This window comes from Tachypleus tridentatus, chromosome 10 (assembly GCF_004210375.1).
Source record: "Tachypleus tridentatus isolate NWPU-2018 chromosome 10, ASM421037v1, whole genome shotgun sequence".
Taxonomy (NCBI): Eukaryota; Metazoa; Arthropoda; class Merostomata; order Xiphosura; family Limulidae; genus Tachypleus; species Tachypleus tridentatus.
In genome coordinates, this window is record NC_134834.1 from 142066353 (window position 1) to 142079838 (window position 13486).

General features: G+C 29.7%; 1 protein-coding gene across 5 annotated transcripts in view; it reads right to left on the bottom strand.

The window, feature by feature from the left end:
* The window catches only part of LOC143230474 (chloride channel protein 2-like), a 66584-nt gene that overhangs the window by 34307 nt on the left and 18791 nt on the right, over nt 1-13486 (bottom strand). For 4 of the 5 annotated variants that reach the window (XM_076464107.1, XM_076464105.1, XM_076464109.1 and 1 more), the window contains 9 exons: nt 12944-13077; nt 11652-11729; nt 10676-10754; nt 9994-10119; nt 5878-5962; nt 4805-4906; nt 4102-4186; nt 3171-3320; nt 2394-2463 (listed from right to left, as the gene is read on the bottom strand). In XM_076464107.1, coding sequence (XP_076320222.1) covers nt 2394-2463; nt 3171-3320; nt 4102-4186; nt 4805-4906; nt 5878-5962; nt 9994-10119; nt 10676-10754; nt 11652-11729; nt 12944-13077 — 909 coding nt within the window. The remainder of the gene's footprint in view (nt 1-2393; nt 2464-3170; nt 3321-4101; nt 4187-4804; nt 4907-5877; nt 5963-9993; nt 10120-10675; nt 10755-11651; nt 11730-12943; nt 13078-13486) is intronic. The other variant, XM_076464106.1, reaches the window with a different exon arrangement.

Genomic DNA, 13486 nt, shown 5'->3' on the forward strand with positions numbered 1-13486 from the left:
TGTTGCAGCCTTTGCTTCCATGAGAAAGTCTCTGGATGGTTGGGAGTTATAACAACATTGTCCATTTGTCTGAGCTTGCTTTTGTTTTTAGTTACTAAACTAAATATGCTTTCACTGTCAGCATTAGGATGGAAGATTGTCTCTTCTTTAGTTCAAGGCCAGACTGCCTAAACATATATTGAGTTATATCAAATGTTTCTTTGTCTGCTTTTGGAGACTGTTGTCTTGTGTCCCTGTGTGGCTGAGAGGATGTCTCGACTGTGTCCCTGTGTGGCTGGGAGGATGTCTCTGACTGTATCCCTGTGTGGCTGGGAGGGTATCTTGACTGTCCCTGTGTGGCTGGGAGGATATCTTGACTGTGTTCCTGTGTGGCTGGGAGGATAACCTGGCTGTTAAAAGTCTTGCTGCCTGACTGAGCTGCACGTTTAGATCCTTTTGAATCTAGTTTTTCTTTTCACAGCGAAAATACTTCAATGGCTTCCACATGTCCAATATTCTGTTGAGGCACACCCCAAGTGAGAGCCATCTTGTGTTAACAAGTTGTAGAATTTTTCTTGTTTCTTTGTCATACAATCCTTGAAACTCTGAAATGTTGTTTTCTGCTAGCACTTTTGTCCAGAAAATAGTAGATATCTATCAATATATCAGAAACTGGGCAAAACAGTTCTCTGGAAGCTTTCTGGGCAGCAATATTCATGAGGTGACAGGCACAGCCCATGAAGTAAATGCTAGGCTGTCATCTTGAGATGTGTCCCATCACACCTTCACCTATACCAGACAAAACTGAGGCATTGTCCAAAGAAAAACTAAGACAGTTTTCCCATGGAATTTTCCTCTTTGTCAGTTCGTGGTCTAAAAGCTTGAAAATATTCTCTCCCATTGAAGCTTCTTTCCATTCCACCATTGTCAAAAGAAAACAAAATTTTTCCAAGCAAAGGGTCAAGATATCGTACAACCACTGGATACAGTTTTGAATCATCCACGTCTGTGGATCCATCTGTGGCTAAACTGTAAACACAATTAGTAAATATGCTTGAAATCATTTTCTCATCTTCACAACCCAACATTTGTACAATGGCTGTAGTTTTGGTTCTAGCACAGCCATATTTTTTTACTATATCAGAGTCTGGAAACGTTTTTCTGAATAGATGTCCTGCATGATCGGCTACAGCTAGGGGTAAATTATAAGCAATGACAAATTGAGTGAACATCACTTCTGCATTTATGGTTTCATATTCTGAATTCTTACTCATAAATGTCGTTATCTGTATCGTTTTTGTTTTGCCTCAGCCTTTTGTTGGTGAGATGCCAATTTTGTATATCTGGAGCAATTGTTTATCCTGCCATGCACCACAGAAAAATCGATATGACAAACTGTACAAAACTCATGACTGTCACTGACTTTTGATGCAATGACCAGATATTTTGCACTACACTCTTTCCTAAATTTTTGATTCACAGTTTTAGTCCTTTTAGATTTGCCAGAAACAAGACAATCTGGTGAACAAGGCTTTTTTTTTTCCATCTTGTGAATGATTGGATTGGTGTTTCTATGCTACTTAGAAAATGAGAAGTACCCATCTACGCAAGTGTTGATTGGCTGACAAGCACTGATGATGTAACTATAGATTCCCCCACATACCCAGTATGGAGAAGCACCACACAAACTATTAGTAGACGTCAGAGATACAAATATTTTTTATTATTTCAAGCACAAACATGATTATTGCAAGTAGCTATTTGGACTATGTTTTTTATTTATTATCAAAATTTATTTGTATCTCACTAGAAATTTTCTTTTCACCCCTTTCAAGCAGTGGGGGAACAGTTTATCACTATTTTATCGGCCTATATAATATATAATAATTTGGGAGTTGTAACAAGTCATAATATTTGTCTGTATGAGCACATAGTTGTAATGTATACACCAAAATCGTAATGGTTGGCATCTATGCCTACATTGAGGTGGGGATACACTGTCTATCATTACAAATTGATTGAAAAATGTTTTAGTGCTAAATAAATTTCAGTTTGAGGTAAAATTATATGCCAAGCTTTGACTTGGCTAATGTTCTTTTTCTAACTTTGTTTTATCTTTTCTTTACAAAACAGTACTTTCCAAAAGATTTTTCATAATTTATTAATTACATTTGACATTAGATTTCAAATAGCATGAAAATCCAGCTTCTTCATGTCATTAATGGTCAAAAGTCACCATTTCTTACTATCAATGGCAGTTAACTACTGACCATCAAGTAATACATTGAGCCAAGAACACATAACACTTAGAAAACTGGCTTTTAACAAAACAGTAGTTATACAAAATGACTCAGACAAAACTCTACTTGAATTAGTTGTATTGTTTATTTGCATGGAAAGGTTATAACACTGACCCATTTTGAATACTGGAATGAAAACACCTGCAGGGACTGGTAAAGTGGCAGCCAACGCCGTGGTGAGGAACTAAAAACATTAAAAGTTTTTAACAGTTTTGAATTCCTACAGATATAATAAAGAACAAAAATAAAGAATAATAATTTATTTCTCAGATGAAACAAAAATTATTAGACAATGAAACCCTAACAGAAGTTGTACAGTTTTAAAAGTGATATACAATATATATGATAAATAGACATTAAAAAAGAAACAAGAATATGGGAAATAAACCAGAAAGTTTAAAATGACAAGCTAACAAATTTTGGTTTCTTAACACAGATGAACAAAAATCAACACTAAAAAACTCTAGTTCTTCTATTGTTTGTATGTTTTCTGTTTATCTCATGTATTCATCTCAAATTAGCTTTAGTTATAGTTTCCTGTGTTTCATCAACAAACAAACTAGTACAGTACTATAATGTAAAATACACAACTTTCCTTGAAATAAATTTATATCATAAGAACACAGTGCAAAACATTTAGTCATTGTTAAAAATACTTGAAAGAAGTAATACATAACTTACATGAACAATGCTCTCTTATTAAAACCATATAAAATATAGCAGTAGTTTAAAACTGAATTTCTCTGTAAGTAAGAGATATACATTCATAAAGATAAAACTTTACAAATAGCATAGTATAGCATTTTATCATTAATATGATTTACTCTACTACAAGGTTTTTTGTTATTGGTTTTCACACACTTTAAAGTACAGGCCAAGCAGGGTACTTACTGTCATTACAACATAAATTACTAAATTGACATAAATATTTGTATATGGTGTAGACCAATGGCTGATGATGATAGCCTCATCCACTTCTGGGTTGGTTCCAGACCATGTTGTATTGCTAAATAATTCCATTACTTGATCATGAGTTGTTAACTATGGAAGGAAATTCAATTTTTAAACAGTCATTATGTCACTAAAAATTCTCAATTTTTAACTGAAGGACACATTTTATAAAATAACATTATAAACACATATCTTGTAAAAGGTTTTGTCAGCACTGTTTCAAATTATTTTTAACCACTGTTCATACAATCAACAGTTTAATCCTTGAGTTCCTATCCCCTAATTGAAAAAAAAAAAAAGAAGTGGAAATCACATAATTTTTACTTGTACTTTACCTTAGCAAGTCTTATGTTGTTACTGCTATAAAAAAAAATGATTTGAAAGATGCAATTGAAGAAAGAAAAATTAGATACATTTACCACAGATACATTTATTACAGCTTCAACTGAATGTACTTAATACTTCTAGAAATATAGCAGCTATGTCCATATAAAAATGATAATACAGTATCTATTACATACAGTTATGAAACACCTTTGAGTACTTTTATCTGTTATATCGTTCCTGATATACAATATTTTTCAAGGTATATAAAAACATTTACGTTTTCATCATTTCTGTTTCCAAGTAAGCTTTCTTCATGTATACATTGAACTCAGATTTCTTTTTGGTGCAACTGACTTCGATATATGTTTCCAATTACCATAAAATAAGGGTTAGGTTTCTTGAAGATATGTAAATACAATTAAGTTACTTTCAGCTAACAACAATTTTGTATTGTGTACCTATAAGTAGACAATTGGTTTGCAGATTCCTCTTAGCAATAGATTAGCATTATTTTAAAATCATTTTTTTCTCTGTGAAACATTACCTCAGCTGCCATAAACTGACCAAGCCCAAGAGGGAATGAAAGTGAGGCTATGACTGTAGTGATAACTGCAGGATACAGAAAGCGACTAAAACATGGAATAAAAACACAAATTATGTACATTTAAAAGCATGTGCATAAGCATAAAAGTGGATATGCCACTAATAATTCATAGAAACCAAATTTTCTTTTGAAAACAACAGTAAAAATAATAAGCATTACATCTACAGATAAAACTTGTAGCATTGAAAACATCATGCCAGCATTTCAACTTTTGATGTCTAATTGCTTAAATTTAAACTACTGTAATGTTAATACCAATGTGTACATTGTTAACAAATTATAATTTTATTCACTCAGGCATCCATATTTCATTCTTTATCAAGACTTGGTTCAACAGTTTTTACCATTAAAACTATGAGATATTTGAGACTTTTTGTGAAAAAACTTCTAACAAACTGCTTGGCTTACATCTTATACATCTAAAACACTGGATGCCTAAATCAACTTCATAGTGAACAAAAATGTGATCACATCATGACTACAATTACACCACATTATCAACCATTTTATTTTATTTATACTAATATCCAGACGATTCTTCTTGTATAGAATGCTCAAAAATTCAGATCCTGAACACCAATACAGATACAGAACAAGAAAGAGATTATACGTACAAAAATTCATGAAATCATAGCATTCTTACTTTTTCTGTAGAAAAGCATTCATTCTTTTATGTCGTCTGTTAAAATGTACAATCTGTCTGTGAAACCACACAAATAGTGCTCCAGCAAATCCACAGAAAATTCTAGTTAAACACAAAAACACTAGAAAATTTGCAAAATAAATGAAACAGTAATAACCAATATACTAAATCTCTTACCTTTAAGTCCACTAACATGTAAAAAAATTAAACTATATATTTTCTTAAAAAGTTAAAAATGAAACAATAACTAGCAAATATAATTTAATACTGTTATAAAAACACTAAGTTTAAAATCAAGAACTACACACTCTAATAGCAGATGTCACCACATTTTGTAAATAAATAATATCAGATTTAACTCTACCAACACAGGCTCAATCCATTTGACAAGCTGTGATCTCTTTGTAAAGTCAGGAGTACTAAATCTATAGTGTGTATACATATACATCTTCACAAAATTTGACAGTCATTCAGCTAACATTATATGCCTTTTTTAAACAAAATATAATTTTTTGTGAAGTAATTTTAATAAACTAAAATAAAGATTATAAATGTATTGAATATTTGTTTTAAACAGTCCATGTACAAACTAATTTATGTTAAGATTAAAAATATTTTTCCTCATTTCAAAATCCCAAATTCCCTTTGTGTAATCCCTAAAACATCCTAAATACATTTTTTTTCCCCTTTTAAATAAAACTTTATATTTTATCTGCAATATTCTCTCTACCTTTGAGAGATTGGTGACTTTGTTCAACCTTTTAACCACCAAAAAAATTGAAATAAATTTATATTACCCCCTCTTTTTCTTTCTAGAATGACTTCAAAGTATAATATGAAAGAAAAATCATTCATCACAAGTAGCTTTAAGCTGTTAGCAGTATACATCTATTTGCACCTAAATTTTGTTTTACTGCCCTTTAAACAATACAATTATAAGTTACATATCACTTAAAAAGTATGTATCTAATGTTATATTATCGTATTACATTAACCACAAGCTACTACAAGCTGCTCACGTATATGTGCCTCACAAAACGTTTTTATTATATTATTACTCAACAATTACTCACCCTACAACAGCAAAAGCTACAAGTTCTTGAGGGTCAAAAGGGAAGTCAACACGAAACTTTGTTTTAAACAATGCTGTTATTGTTTCTGTTTGATAAAAGATAATTATAAAAAAATTAAAAACTTTTGAAAAAATAGTTATATCTAACTAAAACAACACAATGTAACTAGTAAAATTTTTGGTATGTGATTATATATAAAAAAAAAAAAAGATGTCTTTTATTTTTGTATTGACTGACAGCCAAGTTAAGAGAAATGCAACCATAAAATGGAGATGATAATCTGACACTGACAACTTACTTAAGAGATACAAATGAAATAGATAGCAGCACCTACATTATTACATCCTGGATCTGTGTCACACAGCCAAATAAGCAGTAATAAAGAATTATCATGGAGCTTCCTCATATAGTGCCTATGATCTGTTGTGTGATATCAAGACTGAATTTCATCACATACTGAAGTAATTCTCCAAAAACAATCACAAACGTCTCAAAAGAAAGAATATTCTAAAGTAACAAAGTGCCATATTCTTTACATTTTGAGAAAGGTCTCTTCAAATATATGTATGAAATCAATATATTTTCCAATACATAATTTCAAATGTTGTATTATATTTGCACTCTTGAAATAACTGTTATAGCACTGTCTTGCAAAACAACACAATGATAAAGGAAAACAGTCACACAGAGTTGGAATAACATACAATATTTTTAATACTAACTATATTACGTACAAGCCGAGATTTGAATGATAAACATTTTAAAGTCTGAAATGTGCCAAGTTTATAACTTCATATTTGAGCTATGAATGAACTTACAAAAAAAAAGTTTAAGCAGAAGCAAAACAAAACTTTCTCGATCTACATTTGCAAACAACAAAATTATTTATTTTATGAAACTGAACAAATGTTTTTATTAACTAAATTCTCAGTGTTTAAAGTATACATTTCAAACTTTTTCTGACATTCATAAGAATTCATAAACATGAACATTCTAATTAAGAACTATGACTAAACCATAATAAAAATTAATGGAATCATAACTGTATGCTATTAATCTCAACATATAACAGCATTCAACTTATTATTGCTGTTCAGACCATTACATTAAAGCAAAAAAAAAAAATTTAAAAAATGAAATTCATAAAACTTAAAAAGACCATTTAATTATTTGTTTTTGTAATATTAAAAACTTACTTACTCCAAAAGAACATTGGTTTCTTATATCATATAAGGCTTGCTGGATTTCAAAGCCAATAAAAAAAGAAGTTTCTCTGAATTTACATTTTATTAATACCATAGCTAATAACACATAATTTTAACAGTTGAAAATAAATTATTTTATATGTAAATGCAGTAAGCACAAGTTGCCACAATGGCATTTTCTGAAAAGTTCTGATAAACTTATCGATAGCCAAAAAAATGATTAATCATTCAAAGCTAAAAACGTGTTGCTAAGTTAAGAATGTGATATGTTGATCATATGATAAAATACATTTTAACACTTACTCCACTAATGACTAAGAAGAATGGAATTCAAGAAAAGCATCAAGATAAAGGAAACACCAATCTTGTTCATCTGACTGCTGTAATACAACAAATAAATCACTGTAGACCAGAGTAAGCCTACTAAAATCTGATGATGATTAAACTGAAATGATGTAGATTAAAAGTGCATAATCACTTTCCACCCCAGTTAGCATCACTCAATTTATGGATATAGATGTGGGATGTTGTGGGCTTGAGCACCATATCTTGCTCTACTAATTTATTTTTTTTATGCAAGACTAGTGAATTAGAGGTTAAGATTGATAGATGGTGTATCCTCACCTCAATGTGGGTCCTACTTCTTCAGTCACCTCCAAAACCTAGGATACATTTTATAATCCCACATTGCATCTTGTACCATAGGATCTTTTTAAAAATATACAGCATATTTTGTTTATAGCTTAAAAATTTATGATCACAATATAATTAATCAGAGGCTAGGATTTGCTGTTTTTAATGCAGTCCTTCTTCATGATTTTGTTTACTTATTTGGTTTCATATATAATTATTTAATTTTATTAATATATATGATGCCCAATCAGATGACAGACCTTGGTTGCCTCATAGAAAAGTCGCTAATTTTATATTAGCCATTCAAAAGTTTATCTCTAATTAATTTATTTGCATGTATTAAACTTCATATTTTGAAAATTATATTGTAGATCAATACTGAAACATTACTACTAAGCTGAAACTAACAAGATATTTTTTGTAGTGACAGGTAGATGAAGCCAGTATGAAGACCATTTGTGAAATGTTGATCACTGAATACCAATAGTTCTGTTTCCTAAGTGTGAAGTCATAAAATGACTTACTGATGTTAAAATTTTGAAAACATTCTTATCACTCTTCACAGGAGCAAAGAAACAGTTATAATTTTTCAAAGTCTACTGTCCTTTTGTGAGATCCAAACTACTCCAGCACTTTATTTTAACTATATAAAACAATCTTTGTACAAAGTGATTTTTTTGTAATGACTACAAAATCTAAGAGAAGCTCCCATTGCAACAAAAAATAAAATAAAATGTATAGTTAATGTTAATAGAGGGTATGTATTATACATGTGAAAATCAAAATTCATCCTGGTCCTTCATCCTGTGAAAAAATCAACTACAATAATGGAAGCAGGTTTCAGCTATGCTGTCTGTTAGTTAGGTCAAGAACACCTCACCACACAAATTGTGTAAATAAGAATGAGAAGATAGAGATGGAAACAACCTGGAAAATCACAAAATCATAGATATTGACTTATTAAGAGAAGGATCTATATGATCAGAAAGTTTAAAGTACATTATAATCTGAAGAGTTTTCTTGTACAGTTTCTTAATTTTAGAAGAAAAAACATTCCCATTGTTACAAAACACATTAGGATATCATCTCTGTCATGCATCTGAAGATGCATATCTTTGAAGAAAGAAACGTCTTCCTTTATAAACTTAATCTAAAACCAACATCCTTCTGTTTCCTCTTTGCACCATTTTTGGTATTGAATAGAACTGGTCTATTTTGGGAATAAATAAACAGCAAAAGATATCTTTTGAAAGTTTGTTTATAACAACCTCTGGTTCATTAAAAAATATAAAAAAAGAGTAGTAGAGTTTCTGTTGTTTCTTTTTAAAGTAATGAAATGGAGGGTAAGAAACAAACCAAGTGACAAGGATAGAAATATAGAATTAATGACAGTGAAATAGAATTGTAAAAAAGCTTCACAAATTCCATTCAGCTAAAGTACTCATTTTTCATAATTTGGTGATAATTCATAAATCGTAGCTTTACTAGCTAAACTTAGCTTTTATTCCAGTAAAAAACAAATTATGATTAGAACACTAAGGGATCAGATATACATAGAGTTTTACTTCCCTTACTGATGATTGTTCAAGTATAATAGAAGTGAAAATGAAATGACCTTAATGTTCAATAATAGTCAGATAATTATATCAACTTTCAAAAAGTTAAAGTTCAAAAGGTAAAAAGAAAAAAGATTTAAATAGTGTTTTAGTGCTCACTGATTTTTGTTTTGTGTTACAGGTTATAAATTAAATATTGAATTATATAATCAAGCAGGACCAATAAGAAAACATTTCTGAGATCAATGTTACAATAATTGAAATGAAACCAATAAATGAAAAAAACAAACAAGGTGCATGGTTATATAACTTTATCAAAACTCACATAATAAAGATTCCTGAACTCCCTATCTAACATAATTTTACAATTACATTCCTCTGTTTACTTATTTTTCCTTATCTGTTTCAAAAAATAGTTTAATAGGTCACTTTTTCCTGATTAAATACCGAAATAGTTCAGTTTTATTTGTACATTTGTTTTTTATGCGAATGTTTGTTCTAAATAGAAATCAGTCGACTTAAATGTTTTAGGTTAGACCTAAATATATATGTTACGGTAGCAATTCAAATAATTTTCATAATAAAAATATATTAAACAAATTAAAAAGTAATCAAGTTACATCTGAAATTTTATGGCCTCATTATATAAAGTTACATTAAGCCTTATATTGTCACAATTAACTATAAATATAAAATGAAAATATAAAACGTTTTTCATGTACCTTCATCTTTAAACCAAACAGCTAAGAGCCTCCATACCATTGCCCCACAGCAAGCAGCAAAGAAACCTCGCCAGTAGTTACGTACAGCAAAAAACACAGAAGTTACTTCAATGCTAAAAAGAACACCTGGAAAAAAAATATATCAGCCTTATATATTGTTCTTTGTAGTTTGACAGAACAAAACACAAAACAATAAATAATTTAACATAGAGACAATTTCTGTGATAGTATGTCTTTTCTTAAGAAATATAATAGCTATAAACACTAAGTGATGCCATTTTTGACTTTCATTAAATGTTTCATAACTGAGTAATAATACTATTTTCATATATCAATACTACACTTTTATCCAGTTACAATATTTGAAAATGAAACAAAGTTAAAACTATATCATTATATTAACCTGGCATCATATGTATGTACCTCATTTGCTTATGATTTAAATATATATGTTATAGAACAGAAACAATTTTCGAAGTTCTCAGAATATGAAAAAAATACCATTAAACACCACAGTTCTGTTCCACAACAAGGTTTATTTCAGCAGCTTTTCATTTATATACATTTTTATAATGACATAAGAAAACAAAAAACATTGCATCCATGAACAAAAATTTTCAAAATAGCTTTATCTTTAAACTTAAATAAATTACTTTGACTATTAAAACAAATGTTGCCTTACCTCCTATTGGAGCAGCAAAACTGCATGCAACTCCCACAGCACAAGCAGCAGCTAACATTTCACTAGTTCTAGATTCATTCTAGAGAAGAAAACTTGAATCTTTATTTGTTGGAAAATGTGAATTATGTCAGATATACTCATAACTAAATCATGATTCTACTTATTTTTGCAATACATATTAAATTACACAAGTAAACAAGAATCATAATTTCATGAAATCCTTCACGATGTGTTCTGGATGAAACAGTCCTGATTAAGTCTATGCAGCAGTTTGGTTATATAACCAACCATGTGAAAATATACAAGACAGAATTTGCAATATTATTACTTTTTCAACCAAAACCTTAGATTTTAAATGTATAGAATTTGTTCTGTCATGTAAGCCACATATTTTATTAGTAATATTTAGCATTACTTTGGATGTTTACAATTTTTATATAGAGAAAAAATCAGCATTTTGATTACAACAAAGTAGGAAAATCCTCTTCAAAACTGCAAAGAAGTTCATGAGAAAGCATAACTGATCTACATTCCATTTCTCATAAAATTCAATTATCTTATTAATTCCTAACAATTGATTATAGTTTTCTGAAAAATTATTAATTTCATCACTAAAAATACTTTTCAATTTCATAATAATATACATTATTAACAATAAGAACTTAACTTGCACATAAATATGAAAAGATTCACTTTCTGAAAGCACTCATGTGCTTCACAATCTTATTTTCACTTCAAAGTTCCTCATAATTCATATTTAGACTAACTCTTGATTAATTAAACAAGATTTGTTGTTAATAATATTTTTGTGTGATATCTAAAGCAACTGGGAAAAACAATAAGATTAAATTATTAAAATGGTTTGTTCAAGCAGTGAAACCAAACAATAATGTAAATAATTTTTAAAGTTAATGATGTTGTATGATTGTTAATTGCATAAAACTTCTGTTTGTAAAACAAATATACATGAACTTACTTCATAAATACCTTTGAAGGAAGTCACAAGTTTACTAAGTAATGTGGCCACAATGCTTGCTACATGTACAAATGGTCCCTGTAAGTTGACAAGCACAGCAAAATTACATAAATATATACACAAATGGATGTTGTATTCAACTGATAATAAAATGGAAAGTTATTTTCTAGTACAATTACAACAAAATTTGTAATTCATACTAAATAAATCAAAGTAAACTTTATAAATTTCATGTCAACATTTAACATTACATAAATCAACAACATTGCCATTACTGGAATTAGAGCAGGTAAAAACTTTCTTTTATAAAATACAACAATGTTATGGAAGACAAGGATCTTGGTATTTTGGTTGATCAATCTCTTAAGCCAACCAATTAATGTGCTGTTGCTCATGGTAAGACTTGTAGGATTTTATGCTGTGTCTACAGAAATACTGATAACAAGTCTGAAAAGATTATAATTTCACTGTTTAGGCTTCAACTGGACTGGTGTTAAGGTTTGGAATTCTTACCTGAAAAGGGCATTGAATTACTGAAAAGGTTTCAGAGGGTTACCAAGGTATCTTATCATACAAGGTCAAGTTAATGTTTGTGAAATTGTTTCCTCTTAAAAAAAAAAAAAAAAGAAAAGAAGTATTCATGGTAAGAACAGAAGGATGAAAGAACACAAGTATACACTTTGGCAACACAGAAGCCATCTTCAGCTAAAACAGTTTTTCTAACAAAATGGCTGGCTTTGGAATGGGTTGGCTTCTGATGTGGTAGATGTAGTTAATTAAAGGAGTTTAAGGGAGGGTTCAATAAATATTTGTATGATAAAAGCTGGCTTTGAGTTGTTTTATCCTGAACACTTTAATTTGGTGGATATGACAGCAGAGAGAGACCAACGGATCCTTTGTTGTCCTTAAATGTTATGTTAATTAAAAAAAGTCTAAAAAAACTCAAAGCACATTGTTTCAATGGAAACATCTTTTTAGATATGTACCAATTAAGACACTGTTATCTTCACATTATAAAAGTTCAAGAACTGTGTATCAAATTATTAATCAAATCAACAGTTTAACTTTCTGTGAAATAGTAAATATTAAACTATTAGTTTGAACATTAGGCTCTCACCAACTAACAGTGAAGTGAAATCAAGAGGAATATTGATTTTGTGAATTGTGAGGATATAATATTTAATTTTGTAACATTTATAGGAAATGTTTGTCAGTAACTGCAACAAAAGGTTGCATTGTACAGTTGAAGCCACTACTTGTTCTTAATAAACTTTGTAATAAATATTTATTACCTCTTTTCCAAGGGGCATCCCACTTCCAAGGGATGCTGTCAAGCCCACCATCTTTGACACTAAGGTACGAAATGTTAAGTACTCCTTCAGAACTACACCTCTTAGGACAGTTTTCATTTCTGGAATTCCTGACCCTGAAATGCAAATACAGAATAACAAGCTGAAGTAAGTATTAACAAAACATGTTACTCATTTTTTGTTGAAATACAAACTTAATGTTCATTAAAGTAGACACTGTTAGCTAGTTATCTAAAGAAGTCTTCAACACAGAAGACTGCATATTTCTTAGTGAGACAAAAATAGTGTTTTACTTTAGTAGTTTATTCAAATTATGCATTAAAATGTGATTTATCAAATCTCTTTTTAAACTAAAACTTGAAATATAGGTGAATGTTTGAAAGAGCATTTACCTACTTTAGTAGTGTCTTAATGTATTTAACCACAACGACAAACATTACCTAAAATGTAAAAGTTTGATTATAATATTATTAAATTTCCTATCAAATACAATAATTCATAAAACTTCCTTCTAATCATGTAATG